Here is a 15,994-nt window from a genome sequence, read left to right on the forward strand (position 1 = left end):
GTTCGGTTTTCATTCTCTTCTCCTTCACATTTTGCTCTATTTTCTTTTTCTCTCATTTCTAGATTTATTTTTCACTTCTGGTTGAATTTTAGCTAGTATCAATTTCAGGTTTCTCTCCTTTTTCATTTTAAGTTTTGGGTAATTACTCAAACAATCCTATCCTTTTGAGACCTTGTTTTTATTCCTACCTTCAATTTATTTGCTCAGTTCAGCCTCCATTACTTCTACTCAGAGAAAAGGAGGGGCACTTTGGCTGATTGGTTAGCACTGCTGCCTTACTGTGCCAGGGACCCGTGTTCAATACATGTCTTGGGTGATTGAATGTGTGGAATTTGCGTGTTCTGTGTGTCTGTATGCACCAGGTGCTCGGGTCTCCTCCTACAGTCCAAAGATGTGCAGTTTAGATGGGTTGCTCATGCTAAATTGCCCATGGTAGCCACGGGATAAGAATGGAGAGCTGAGTCTGAGTAAGACGCTCTTTAGGGGATTGGTGCAGACTCGATGGGCCAAATGGCCTCTTTCTGCACTCTAGGGATACTATGATTCTTTGAAAAGTCTGAGCAACACTTACATTCTTTGGCCTTTCAAAATGGCTTTAATATACTTCACAACTACAGTTGTGTTTTATCTTTAGTACCTCTATGTACTTCTTTCTTTAAAGATTCACCAATCCCTTTGAACTTCCTATTCCACCAAGAGCCTCCACTTTGTTGTGATCTCAGTTGATAGTAATAGTGGACCAGCTGGATTCCAAAGCAAAACCTGACGTGATGGAACATAAGTTTTATTTTTGCAGTTTGGCTATCATGGTGATCAGTCACTACATATTAACCAGAAGTTGACAATGTTCTTTTAACGATAGACTGCAAGTTTATTGTACAAAAGGAAAGAAAATCAAAGCTGTATGGTAGACTTAATTTAGAAGTATCGTATCATAAACAGCAAATAGTAAGATTCTGCGATGTCCTTTCCAGTGAATCACACCACTGCTGATGTACTAAACAAACCTAAGATGCTGTTAAATCTTTAATTACTTAGGTTTTAATTGAGTAATACCTATATGTAAATCCCTGAATTCCTTTTGAAGTCAGTGCTGTGACCCTTCGAACTTTTACTTATAAATTCTGTCAGATACTACCTCTCTCACTAACACCTGAAGAAGGAGTAAGAGTCTGAAAGCTTGTGTTTTCAAATAAACCTGTTGGACGATAACCTGGTATCATGTGATTTCTGACCCATGTTTAGAAATGTATTATTAAAATGTGATCTGATGCTGTCTTGCAATTCAATACACCCTGGCATTGTACACTCTGATTGTAGTGTTCACGAAACCCAACAACACATTCAATCAAAAACCCTGAATATCACTTTCCCTAATGGTATAATCCCTCTCAAGAAAATAATAAGTGATCTCCATGTAAATGAAACTGAGCAGTTTAGATATCGCTGTAATTAAAGATGACCCAGTAATGCTCATTCCATTTCCAGAGTAGAATTCTTCAAATCTGTCAAATCTCATTATGTATCTTGCAGTTCTCTAGCAGACTCTTTAACCTTGTCTTGATCCTTGCTGTTAATGAGATCAACACCAATAGAATGAAAAAAACTATAGTTAAAGCTTTATTAGGTCGATGTGCCTGTCTAAAATAGATGAACTTCCCTTGCAACAGTTTAATGTCCACTTCTAGAGTGGATGAACTGATCATACTGGGTTTGTAAAATATTCTGCCTCAGTGAAGTGCTGTTGACTGACTTTTTCCATCATTTTAAAATGTATTCCAAGCTCAACAGCAGGATCGTAATTCCATTTCATTGACTAGAAAGGAATCGGTCACCCCAGCCATATGAGGCCTGCCTTCACAAGTGGCACAATTTGCACAGACCCCAGCTGCTGATGAGTTGTTTGGTTTTTTGTCAATGCCAATGATGGTGGGTCAGTGTGGACTCGTTGGGCCAAAGAGCCTGTTTCCTCCCTATGGAGATTCTATGATTCTATGAAAAAGCTGGCATATCCAAGACCTACCCCCTCATTTGATGAAAGAGATACTGAATAGCAAGTCATCGGGATATAAATTGTCCCATTGGGAGTACTCAGCATGGGTTCATGAAGGGTGGGTCATGTTTCACTAATTTGGTAGAGTTCTTTGAGGACATTACTTGCACGGTGGACAATGGGGAACCTGTGGATGTGGTGTATCTGGATTTCCAGAAGGCATTTGGCAAAGTGCCACACCAAAGGCTGCTACATAAGACAAAGTTGCACAGTATTGCAGGTAATGTATTGGCATGGATAGAGGATTGTGTCAGAGATAATAGGAACTGCAGATGCTGGAGAATCCGACATAACAAAGTGTAGAGCTGGATGAACACAGCAGGACAAACAGCAATCCAAGAGCAGGAAAGCTGATGCTTTGGGCCAAGACCCTTCATTGGGAAGGGGGTTCTGAACTAATCAGGGAGAATGGGAGAGGTGGATTGAAGATGGATAGAGGAAAAGATAGGTGGAGAGGTGACAGACAAGTCAAAGAAGTGGGGATGGAGCCAGTAAAGGTGAGTGTAGATGGGGAAGTAGGGAGGAGATAGGTCAGTCCAGGGACGACGGACAGGTCAAGGGGGCGGGATGAGGTTAATAGGAAGGAAATGGGGGTGTGGCTTGAGGTGGGAGGAGGGGATAGGTGGGAGGAAGAACAGGTTAGGGAGGCGGAGATGGGCTGGTCTGGTTTTGGGATGCATAGGGGCAGAGGAGATTTTAAAGCTTGTGAAGTCCACATTGATACCATTGGGCTGCAGGGTTCCCAAGCGGAATATGAGTTGCTGTTCCTGCAACCTTCGGGTAGCACTGTTGTGCACTGCAGGAGGCCCAGGATGGACATGTCGCCTGAGGAATGGGATGGGGAGTTGAAATGGTTTGTGACTGGGAGGTGCAGTTGTTTATTGTGAACCAAGCGGAGGTGTTCTGCAAAGTGGTCCCCAAGCCTCCGCTTGGTTTCTCCAATGTAGAGGAAGCCACAACAGGTACAGTGGATGCAGTGTACCATGTGTGTATGCCAATGCAGGGTAGAGGATTGGTTGACCAATAGAAAGCCAAGATTAGGTGTAAATGGATGTTTTTCTGGTTGGCGTTCAGTGGCTACTGGTGTGCTTCAGGGATGTGTTGGGACTGCAATTGTTTACAATTTACATAAATGATTTGGAGTTGGGGACTAAGAGTGGTGTGTCAAAATTTGCAGATGACACTAAGGTGACTGGTAGAGCAAAGTGTGCAGAAGACGCAAAGTCTGCAGAAGGATTATAGATAGTCTAAGTGAGTGGGCAAAGGTCTGATAGATGGAGTACAATGCTGATAAGTGTGAGGTCATCCATTTTGGTCGGAATAACAGTAAAATGGACTGTTTTAAATGGTGAAAAATCGCAGCACACTGTTGTGCAGAGAGACTTGGGTGTCCTTGTGCATGAATTGCTAAAAGTAAGATTGCAGGTGCAGCAGGTAATTAAAAAGGCAAATGGAATTTTGTCTGCTATTGCTAAAGGGATGGAGTTTAAAAACAGAGGCTATGCTGCAGTTGTATAGGGTCCTGGTGAGGCCACACCTAGGGTGCGGTGTGCAGTTTTGGTCTCCTTACTTGAGAAGAGATATACTAGCACTGGAGGGGGTGCAGACGAGATTCACTCGGTTGATTTCAGAGTTGAGAGGGTTGGATTATGAGGAAAGACTGAGTAGACTGGGATTATGCTCATTGAAATTCATAAGAATGAGGGGAGATCTTATAGAAATTTATAAGATTATGAAGGGAATAGATGAGGTGGAGGCAGAGAGGTTGTTTCCGCTAGCAGGTGAAACTGGGACTAGAGGGCATCACCTCAAAATGAAGGGAAGCAGATGTAGGACTGAAGCCAGGAGGAACTTCTTCACCCAAAGGGTTGTGAATCTGTGGAATTCTCTGCCCAGTGAAGTGGTTGAAGCTACCTCGTTGAATGTTTTTAAGGCAAGGCTAGATAAATTTTTGACCAGTAAAGGAATTAAGGATTATGGAGTGGGCAGGTAAGTGGAGCTGAGTCTCAAAAAGATCAGCACTGATCTCATTTTTAAATAGAGGAGCAGGCTCGAGGGGCCAGATGGCCTACTCCTGCTCTTAGTTCTTATATGCACTTGCAGTCTTGCATTCAAACCTTCTATCTGTAATATTGGACCTTTCCTCCATCGTAAGGTCAGAATCTGGAATGTTCACCAATGTTTGCACAGTGTTGAGCACCGTTTGTGACTCCGCAATACTCTTCATTTGTACTCTCAAATAACTTTCCTAAGCCCTCTTAATTGTTACTAAACTACTTCACAGAACAGTGCACTTCACACAATCATAACCACTTGGCATTGTTGGATCAAAGTTCTGTGTACTTTCTTCAAGACCAGAAGTAGTAGGTCACTCAGCCCATCCAGTCTGCTTTGCTGTTCGGTGAGATCATGGCTGATCTAATAATCCTCAATTCCGTTTTCCTGCCTTTTCCCCTTTAATCCTTAATTCCTTACTAATTAAAAATCCACATTAACCTTGAATATTCTCAACAACCCAGCCTCGACAGCCTTCTGTGATAAAGAAGTCCACAGATTCACAACCTTTTGAGAGTAGCAATTCCTTCTCATTCCAGGACTTAAATGTGCAATCCCCACTCTGTCTGCCTTCCGGAAGGACCACTCTCTCCAATTTGCCATCTGGTCCTGCTCTCTCCCACAAGAGGAAGCACCTCCCCAAAGAATCTTCTACGTTTCAATCAGGTCGACTCTTTCTTTTTGTTTTAAACTCCAACGAGTACAAGTCCAACCTACTCAACCCCTCTTCATAAGACAGTTGCTCGATAGCCAGGATCAGCTGAGTGAACCCTCTTTGTACTGCCTCCAATGTCCGTATTTTCTTCCTTAGATAAGGATATAACGATGACTAGACCCCTGTTTTAATGTTTGTGAGCAGATTTTCAAAGATTTCTTGTCTAGTACTTTAAGAATATTGAATGATGTCTTCTCTGCAATTTCTCTCTTCCCAAGTAAATGACCTATCTGAATTGGTCAAATGTATTATGCTCTGTAATAGTTTAGCTGCATTTTTCATTATTGTCTTCAATATGTTTTTTCTATGGCAAACCAAACAATTGTATGCAGTCTCCAGCTTTAGCTGTATCAGTGACTTCTGCAGACTCATTACCACATCTTTTTTACTTGCAGACATTTGTTTTGGTTGGTCAGTACAAGATCAAATTATATTTCCTTCCGGCTTAATGATTTAGTTCTTACGTTGGCTCTAAATTGTTTGTATTCATCATAGGTAACACATCATTAGCTGCTGTCTATGTAAAATAAAGCAATCCTTTACCTTTTGAATTGGCATTCTCCTAATAAAAATCTGCATAATAATGTTCCCCCCATAAAAACTGCTTCTTAAGAGGGGGAGGTGGATGGAAGATGGATAAAGGAGAAGATAAGTGGAGAGGAGAGACACAGGTCAAAAAGGTGGGGATGGAGCCAGTAAAGGTGAGTGTAGGTAGGGAGGAGATAGGTCAGTCCAGGGAAGATGGACAGGTCAAGGTATGAGGTTAGTAGGTAGGAGATAGGTGTGGGGCTTGAGGTGGGAGGAGGGGATAGGTGGGAGGAAGGCCAGATAGTTTAGGGAGGCAGTGACGAACTGGGCTGGTTTTGGGATGCGGTTGGGGGAGGGGAGATTGAAGCTTGTGAAGTTCACATTGATGCGCTTGTGAACCCTGCAGCCCAATGGTATTAGAAGATGCTGTTCCTGCAACCGTTGGGTGGCATCGTTGTGGCATTGGAGGAGGCCCAGGATGTGGTCCTAGGAGTGGGAGGGGTAATTGAAATGGCTCACGACTGGGAGGTGCAGTCGTTTGTCGTGAACCAAGCGTAGATATTCCACAAAGCGGTTTCCAAGGCTCCGCTTGGTTTCCCCAATGTTGAGGAGGCCAAATTGGGAATAGTGGATACAGTATGGCATATTGGTAAATGTGCAGGAGAACATCTGCTTGATGGGCAAGGCCTTCTCAGGGTCTGGTATGGGAGATGGGAGTGAGGGGGGAGGTGTAGGGGCAGGTGTAGCACTTTCTGTGGTTGCAGGGAAAAGTGCCGGGGGTGGTGGGGCTGGTGGGGAGTGTGGAGTGTACGAGGGAGTCACGGAGAGAGTGGTCCCTCTGGAGGGCAGGCAGGGTGGGGAGGGAAAAATGTCTTGGGTGGGGTCAGATTGCAGGTGGCATAAATACTGGAGGATGATGAGTTTGATCCGGAGGTTGGTGGAGTGGGATGTCTTTCCCCATCCCCCTGCAACATCCCCATTCCCCATCCCCCATCTCCCTGCCACATCTGCTCCCGATATGAGGCATTCCTCTCCCGGACATCCCAGATGTCCTTGTCCTTGTTTTTCAAGGACCACAACTTCTCCTCCACAGTGGTCAAGAATGCCCTCGACCTTGTCTCTCGCATTTCCTGCAACTCATCCCTCACACCCCATCCCTGTGGATTTATACATAAAGCTGGCAGGGGTCTGTCCTTCATGAAGCTGCAATTGAATTAGATGAGGATTCCCAGATGTATGCTACAGTTAATACCCACAAAGGTTTTTACCAGTATGTGAGACTGCCATTTGAGGTGTCATCAGCTTGTGCGATTTTTCAGTTGATGTTGAATGACACTGTACAGTGTCTACCCTAGGTTGCTGTTCATCTAAATGACGAGCTAATGGCAGGGAAAACCAATAAAGACACTTAAAGAACTTGGACATCATCCTTAGATGGTTCTCCTAGGCACATGTACTCCTTAGAAGGGAAAAATGTATGTTCCAGGCCCCCCAAGTGACCTCCTTGGGCTACAGAGTTGACAAGTCCTGGTTACACCAGTTGGAAGATAATGAGGGCGATCAAAGCTGCCGTTGCTCCCATGTCTGTACTGGAGCTTAGTTCTTTCATTGGGCTGTTGAATTATTCGGGTTAAGTTCATGCATAACCTGCCCTCCATCCTGACATCTTTTGCATCAACTCTTGAAAAAGGGTCAGCCTTGCAAATGGTCGTGTTGCCAGGCTGTAGCTTTCAGGGAAGTGAATAAACAGTTATCATCCTGTAACGTGTTGGCGCACTGTGATCCCAAGCGAGATCTAGTGTTGATATGCAATGCTTCCACGTACGGTATCGGGGTAGCATTAGCTCATAGGTGGCCCAATGGAGAGGAACGCCCAACGCCGTATGTATCCAGGCCTTTGGCTAATGCAAGTGTAAATACACCCAGATCGAGAAGAAAGGTTTGGTGATCATGTTTGGAGTCAGGAAGCTCCACCAGTGCCTTTACGGATGTAAAATGTAATAACAATGAACCACAAAACTCTGCTAAGTCTACTTAAAAAATGTAGTGCCACGCATAGTTTCAGGTCGAATTCAGCAGTGGTGTGTGATACTAACTGTAGATAATTACAAGTTGGAACACCATCCAGGAGCCCAAGTAGCTAATGGAGATACATTGACCTGCCTCCTGCTCTCAGGTCCACCACCGGTGGGTCCACCACTGGAAGAGTTTGTAATGGTTTTAAATCTTCCGGACGCACTTCCCAGCTGACAACATCTGACTTTGGACGCAAAAAGATTCAGTCCTGGCCAACCTGAAACAGCTGGTGGTGATGGGGAAAGCCTAAGCCCAACACAACCAGAACTGAAATTGTTTTGAACCTGGAGAGACCAAATCACAGTAGAGGAAGGCATATTATTATGGGGAGCAGGAATGAGTGTCCCGAGCAACAGTTGCTGCCATATACTGGCTTAACTCAACCAGGGTCATCCAGGGGTTTCCAAAATGAAGATGTTGGTGAGAAGTTATGTCTGGTGGCCAGGATTGGATGCCGACATAGCTGCGTTGGTGGGGCAGTGCCCAGAGTGCCACCAGAGACACAAATTATTTTCAGCAGCTCCCCCAAGTCGGTTATACATTGAATGTGCAGGTCCTTTCATAGGCTCCGTGTTCTTCCTCATTGTGGGCACCCATTCAAAATAGCTGGAGATAGATAGAGGTCAGTCTTTGGTGACGATGATTTTAAAAAAAAAGAACTGTGCACATCTCTTGCAATATATGGACTTCTGGAAGTATTGGTCACAGATAATGGGCTATCGTTTAGCAGCAGGTAATTTGAGTATTTCCTAAAGTCAAATGGTATTCAACAGGTAAGAGCAATGCTATACAATCCATCATCCAATGGACTGGCAGAAACAGCAGTCCAAATTTGAAGGCAAGCTTGAAGAAACAGCCTCCAACTTCACTCGATACCAAACTGTCCCGGTTCTTATTTGATTATAGGACCAATTCTCATGCAACTACAGGGATGGCTCCAGCAGAGTTGTTAACGGGGAGAAGACTCCGCACCAGGTTAAATCTGATCTTTCTGGACCTGGGGGAAATGATGAAATGGCATCAGGAACGCCAATGCCAGACGCAAAAGTCCACTAAGCAAGACAGACAGTTTATTTCAGGGGACAAAGTTTAGTGTAGGAAACATGGGAATGGCCTTGCATGGGTACGAGGCATGGTTGATGGAAGGTCAGCTCCAGTGACCGACAAAGCTCAGGTAGGTACGACGGTACTGAACAAGCATGTGGATCACATGAAACTCGCAAACAGTATGAAAGCACAATGTGACCGCTTCTGACCATTCCAGAACCAGTAGGTTCTCACTGTCTGTCAAGCTTTGAAGATACCTCCTGAATCTAAGATCTGAGATGGTGGATGTTGCCACCTCAAAGTCTTTGCAGCCTGAAGAAGGGAGTAAATTTCTTCCGAGATCCTCTGGGCACAAGAGTTGAAGTCTTGTGCATTACATGCTGCCTGTATCAGAAACCTGACCTGGTGCTCCAGGAGGAGCTACAAAAAAACGAATCAGCCTGTGTCCTCAGACTTGGAGATGGAGGAATGTAGTGATTCCAACAAGGCCAGTGAAGTAGACCTCATAGAATCAGAGATAATGGGAACTGCAGATGCTGGAGAATTCCAAGATAATAAAATGTGAGGCTGGATGAACACAGCAGGCCAAGCAGCATCTCAGGAGCACAAAAGCTGACGTTTCGGGCCTAGACCCTTCATCAGATAGGGGGATGGGGAGAGGGAACTGGAACAAATAGGGAGAGAGGGGGAGGTGGACCGAAGATGGAGAGTAAAGAAGATAGGTGGGGAGGAAGGGAGGGGATAGGTCAGTCCAGGGAAGAGGGACAGGTCAAGGAGGTGGGATGAGGTTAGTCGGTAGATGGGGGTGCGGCTTGGGGTGGGAGGAAGGGATGGGTGAGAGGAAGAACCAGTTAGGGAGGCAGAGACAGGTTGGACTGGTTTTGGGATGCAGTGGGTTGGGGGGGGGAAGAGCTGGGTTGGTTGTGTGGTGCAGTGGGGGGAGGGGACGAACTGGGCTGGTTTAGGGATGCAGTTGGGGAAGGGGAGATTTTGAAACTGGTGAAGTCCACATTGATACCATTAGGCTGCAGGGTTCCCAGGCGGAATATGAGTTGCTGTTCCTGCAACCTTCGGGTGGCATCATTATGGCAGTGCAGGAGGCCCATGATGGACATGTCATCTAAAGAATGGGAGGGGGAGTGGAAATGGTTTGCGACTGGGAGGTGCAGTTGTTTGTTGCGAACTGAGCGGAGGTGTTCTGCAAAGCGGTCTCCAAGCCTCCGCTTGGTTTCCCCAATGTAGAGGAAGCCACACCGGGTACAGTGGATGCAGTATACCACATTGGCAGATGTGCAGGTGAACCTCTGCTTAATGTGGAATGTCATCTTGGGGCCTGGGATAGGGGTGAGGGAGGAGGTGTGGGGGCAAGTGTAGCATTTCCTGCGGTTGCAGGGGAAGGTGCCGGGTGTGGTGGGGTTGGAGGGCAGTGTGGAGCGAACAAGGGCGTCACGGAGAGAGTGGTCTCTCCGGAAAATGGACAGGGGTGGGGATGGAAAAATGTCTTGGGTGGTGGGGTCGGATTGTAAATGGCGGAAGTGTCGGAGGATGATGCGTTGTATCCGGAGGTTGGTGGGGTGGTTCCACTCCCGCACATCCCAGATGTCCAATTTCTTCAAGGACCGCAACTTTCCCCCCACAGTGATCGAGAACGCACTTGACCGCGTCTCCCGTATTTCCCGCAACACATCCCTCACACCCCGCCCCCGTCACAACCGCCCAAAGAGGATCCCCCTCGTTCTCACACACCACCCTACCAACCTCCGGATACAACGCATCATCCTCCGACACTTCCGCCATTTACAATCCGACCCCACCACCCAAGACATTTTTCCATCCCCACCCCTGTCCATTTTCCGGAGAGACCAATCTCTCCGTGACTCCCTTGTTCGCTCCACACTGCCCTCCAACCCCACCACACCCGGCACCTTCCCCTGCAACCGCAGGAAATGCTACACTTGCCCCCACACCACCTCCCTCACCCCTATCCCAGGCCCCAAGATGACATTCCACATTAAGCAGAGGTTCACCTGCACATCTGCCAATGTGGTATACTGCATCCATTGTACCCGGTGTGGCTTCCTCTACATTGGGAAAACCAAGCGGAGGCTTGGAGACCGCTTTGCAGAACACATCCGCTCAGTTCGCAACAAACAACTGCACCTCCCAGTTGCAAACCATTTCCACTCCCCCTCCCATTCTCTAGATGACATGTCCATCATGGGCCTCCTGCAGTGCCACAATGATGCCACCCGAAGGTTGCAGGAACAGCAACTCATATTCCGCCTGGGAACCCTGCAGCCTAATGGTATCAATATGGACTTCACCAGTTTCAAAATCTCCCCTTCCCCAACTGCATCCCTAAACCAGCCCAGTTCGTCCCCTCCCCCCACTGCACCACACAACCAGCCCAGCTCTTCTCCCCCCCCCCCCCCCCCCCACTGCATCCCAAAACCAGTCCAACCTGTCTCTGCCTCCCTAACCTGTTCTTCCTCTCACCCATCCCTTCCTCCCACCCCAAGCCGCACCCCCATCTACCTACTAACCTCATCCCACCTCCTTGACCTGTCCGTCTTCCCTGGACTGACCTATCCCCTCCCTACCTCCCCACCTATACTCTCTCCATCTATCTTCTTTACTCTCCATCTTCGGTCCGCCTCCCCCTCTCTCCCTATTTATTCCAGTTCCCTCTCCCCATCCCCCTCTCTGATGAAGGGTCTAGGCCCGAAACGTCAGCTTTTGTGCTCCTGAGATGCTGCTTGGCCTGCTGTGTTCATCCAGCCTCACATTTTATTATCTAAGACCTCATAGAATGTGTGATCCCTGAATGAGGCTGTTAATCTGATCCATTCACGGAGCCTTGGCTGACAGGTGGGAACAAGAGCATCAGACAACCTGTTTACTCTGAGAGCTGGCTCTGTGGGAGCTGGATCAGTGTCAAGGACTCTCCAAGGGTGAATAACGCATGACTTGATGTGATAGTGGCCTCTATGGAGTTACTTCAAGATGAATAATCTTTTCAGCCATTTTGTGCAATATTGAATGAGTGCTGCATTGTCTAATGCCATCTGTTAGATGAGTTGCCTCATTGAGACTGTATTCTTATGGTTCAGGTAAATGAGAAATATTCAATGCTAGCAAGGCCACAAGACAAGTACTCAGTTTTATTTCTAGTGGGGTAGAATTGAAAAGTTGGGAAGCTGTGCCCAGCCTCCGTCTAATGGCCATCTAAGTGATTCTGTTCTCTTCCCATCATGTTGTATCCTGAAGGCTTATTGTCTGCTGATCGTTCATCCTGAGCTTTTTCCTTTTGTTAAACATGGTTTGCCATTGTGTTTCACTCTCGGACAGAGTGAGGAGGCAGGTCACAAGTCTGCCTCTATAATAAGACTAAAAACTGTGGATGCTGGAAACCTGAAACTCTGGTCGGACAGCATCTGTGGGAAGAAGGCAGAATTCACATTTTGAGTCCAGTGACTCTTCTGGAGTCTTTGACTCTGCTTCCTCTCCTCAGATGCTGCCAGGTCTGCTGTGTTTCTTTAGCATTTTCTCTTTGTTCCTAGTCTATGCCTGCTCGCTCAGACTGACTCTGTAGGTATTATTCTGACCCACAGGGTAACTGTGTAGCCAACTGAGATAACCTACTCCCAATATGGTCACCAAGTAATGTAAGTAGGAATTTGAGTATTTTGCTCTTTCTGTTTGGGGGTGAGACATGTTGTCAACAGAGTTTGAATTCCATATGGAAGCATTTCATAAGAGTTTTATGCACAGCTTTTCATTAGAGTTATATAAAATAAGCTGATTAACTGGATTGTCATAGGCTTAATTGATTATAGTTGATTATTCTTGATGCAGTTGATGCATGTGTATAATTAGCATGATTCTGTGGTTATACTAAATTGTGTGTATTTCCTCACTGGAGGGGTAATGGAAGATGCAGTTATAACACCAAGTTTGGAAACTGGCTCAATCTTAGATTGCTAGGGGATGGAAGGAAAAGGAGTTTGTAGAGGTCACCAAAGATAATGGTGTATTTTAAAGGACAGGAGGGGAGCTTTCCCAATATTTTGGCAGGCATTTATTCCTTAACTATCATTATTGATAGTCAGGTTATGCATTTTTTTTATTTGTGGAAGCTTACTGCATATGAATCAGCTGCTCTATTTGTGTCGCAAGGGCAGCTGTCCTTAAAAATAATTGTGAAGCATAATCAGGTAATGGTGAAGTCCTGTAATAGTGTAAACTCTTTCTTCCTTACTTTACTTTCTGGAATACTCTGCTATTGAAGAATGTTCCAACTTCCTACATAGCCTCAAACCCAAATGCCACCTCCAAGTTGTGGCTGGGTTTCGGTATCTATCTCTGAGCTGAAGTGTGATAGGCAAGCATGGCTGCTCTAAAGATATTGACCAGTTTCATCTGAGGTTGAGAGCTCTGATCTTCCCATTGTTTAAATGGAGGACCTATACTGGATGTTGGCCAAACAAACTTAACAATTTTGGAGACAGTCGGGGCATAGGCAAAGATGTCACTGATTAAACATGTGGAAACTGATGCTGGATTATGTCACTGAAGGCTGTGTGTTGATGTGAAGTAAGGGGAGGTCAATGCTTTCATTGCTCAGACTTTATGAATATAGCACTTGAGAAGTCATTGAGGTTGTACAGGACTTTGGTGAGGCCTCATCTGGAGTACCGTGTGCAGTCCCGGTTGCCTTGTTATAAGAAGAGTATTATTAACCTGGAGCGGGTTTAGAAGAGATACAGTAGGATGTTGCTGGGAATGGAGAGTTTGAGATCTAAAAATAGACTGGATAGGTTGGGACGTTTTTCACTGAAGTATAAGAGGTTGAGAGGTGACTTTATTGGTGTTTATAAAATCGTGAGGGGTATAGATACAATGAATAGGGGGCAAATTTTTAAGGTGAGAGGGAAAAAAAATTAAATAGGACATGTGGAGCAACCATTTTACAGAGTGTGTTGTGTGTGCAATGAACTGCCAGAGAAAGTGGTGGCAGCTTTGAAGGGATAGGGACTGAGAACTGGCACAGGTGGGACTGGTTTAGTTTGTGAACATGGTTAATGTGGTTGGACCGAAGCATCTGTTTCCGTTGTGTAAGACTCTATTATTCTGTGATAGACCTGTAATGGTGACACCACAGTTAGTAGTGCAGGGGTGGAAAGTGGAGTAATTGTACGTGTTCTTTTTGTTATGATTGTACAGTAAATGGAACCAAGAATGGACAATTCTACTCAGCAGGATGATGGAAGAGGATGTTGTGGTTAGCCGTAATGAAAGCTGCCAATAAGCCAGGAGGCATGAAATGAGGCAGGATAGTTTACCATCATCACAGTCACAAAAGATGTCACTTGTGTATTTGATAGCAGCAGTTACAGAATAGCGGTGGAGGCGGATACCTGGTTGAAGGGATTTAAACATGGAATTGTGGGCAAGATGAGGATGGATTTAGGAGATGATGTCGTGATCAAGAATTTTTTTAGGATGAGAAGATGATTGGAGATGCGATAGTAGTTAGAAAGAGCAGAGGGCTGTTATAAAAGTGTGCTTATATCAAATATTGAGCCTAGCCATCGCCTGGAAACAGGAATTAGACTTTTTGAAAGAGAGATTTTTGTTTCTTTGAAACAGACTAAAATGGTCCCAATTTTCATCAAGATGGGTGACATTAATTTGCATTACACATATTCCACATTGAACTCTGTAGAAATGACATGGCAAGTTTACAAAACTGATCGAAGGTAAGTTAGCTTGATGAACCCAATGGTATTCGTTCTCACCCTCTCAGTAAATGAGCAGTGGGATATTCTATTCTATTCTATTCCACCTCATTGCTCAGTGCTGAGAGTAGCTGATTATTGTCAAACCCAAAGAAATATGCTGATTTTTGTTGTTAATCCCTTAACCCTGCTGCTTCAGGGAGGGCTGTTAAAATGAAGGTGTCAGTTTCCACACCACCCCCACTGTGATATTGCAGCTTCCTGCTAAATCATGCTCTTTGGCGCACGTGAATAGGACCCTTCAGGAAGGGAACCTAATTTTACTCCCAAACCTAAACTGGGGAGCAGTGACAGCTCCTTCCAAGACTTGGCTGCTGCAAGTTGGAGCATGAGCGGGAAGGTCCAGGCAGATGTGCTTTTAAAAATGAAATGAGTGGCTCCTTGTTGTCCAGTGGCCTGCTTTGATCAGTTTCTTGTCTTGAGAAAAAAGTTGAAGTCCTGTTCCAGATACTTGAGCATGTCTAAACTGACACTAGTGAAACACTGACAGTGCTGTACTCTTGGATGTGCTGTCTTTCTGATCAGACACTAAACCGAAGTCCTGTCTGTCCTGTTACTTGGACAGAAAAGATCCCATGACACTATTTGAAAGAAGAAACAGAGTTCTCCTGGCCAATATTTATCATCTTTATGAATACAACAGGTTTACAGCACATTGGGTACCAGTGAATTGAACTTTGCCTCACCTTATTTGGGACCACTGTAGCAATGAGAACAGGAGACCTAGCCCTGAAGAAACAAAAGCTATGTAATAAGCAGTTGTTTACAGTCTACAGAATAACTTAGCAAAAAATGGACTTAACTGTTTGGCTTAATTGAGAAGTCATTGCATGTCTTCTGTTCTTGTATCACTAAGTGTGCTATACATTATATGTGTCAATTCTGCAGACACTCATGGCATTGAATCTGTTTTATTTTTCAGAGAGAAGTCAAGACAGCGTGATTTTGGTACTCTCTGATTCTAACTCGACCCAGGATGTCTTCACTGATGCAGCCAGTTCACAGGACAGCAGCAGGAAGATTCAGTCTGGGAAAGGAAGCCCCTCATCGTCTTCAACTGTGGAAGCTACTGTGTTGTCCATGGAGAGCCATGGAAAACCAGAGGAAGAGGATTTAGTAGCTCGAGCTTCATCTGAGAGTTGTAAAGGAGGCAGTGTAGAGATCACAGAAGCCATAGATGCTTTGGCTTTGAGATTGGCAGAGCGCACAGCTCACAGAGTGCCCACAGAAGCAGCTACGCTGTCCAGGGAGAACTATCGGAAGTTGGAGGAAGAGGACTCAGTGGGGCGCATCTGTTCTGAACTTTGCAGAGGAGGCAATGTGGAGATCACTGAAGGGATAGATGCTTTGGCCCTGAGATTGGCAGAACAAGCAGGAGCAAAATTGCACACAGAGTCGCAGTGTCAAACTGCCACCATTAGCACTACTAATGTCACTCCCACCAGGGCCACCACCTTGTCTCTGTGTGACTCAAAAAAGAAAACAGCTGATCCTTCAGGAGAGATGAAAGACACCTACAGATTAGAAGATCTCCCTCAGAGCTTGCCAGGAGATGAGAGGGAGCAGCGGCGAGTGCTGACTGAGCAATGTATTAGAGCATTGCATCTGTGCCTCAGTCGATTTCCTCAGCACTACAAAAGTCTGTATAGACTGGCATATCTGTACACATACAGTAAAACACACAAGGTATGTAGTTGTCATTCTTCTTCCTTTTAGGAAACC

At 45.4% G+C, this 15,994-nt stretch overlaps 1 protein-coding gene across 3 annotated transcripts in view; it reads left to right on the forward strand.

Annotated features, from left to right (window-relative positions):
* The window catches only part of cabin1 (calcineurin binding protein 1), a 412,002-nt gene that overhangs the window by 121,892 nt on the left and 274,116 nt on the right, over positions 1–15,994 (forward strand). For all 3 annotated transcript variants that reach the window (XM_059655154.1, XM_059655156.1, XM_059655155.1), the window contains exon 27: positions 15,195–15,958. In XM_059655154.1, the coding sequence (XP_059511137.1) occupies positions 15,195–15,958 (764 nt within the window). The remainder of the gene's footprint in view (positions 1–15,194; positions 15,959–15,994) is intronic.

The sequence above is a fragment of the Stegostoma tigrinum genome, chromosome 26 (assembly GCF_030684315.1).
Source record: "Stegostoma tigrinum isolate sSteTig4 chromosome 26, sSteTig4.hap1, whole genome shotgun sequence".
Classification (NCBI taxonomy): Eukaryota; Metazoa; Chordata; class Chondrichthyes; order Orectolobiformes; family Stegostomatidae; genus Stegostoma; species Stegostoma tigrinum.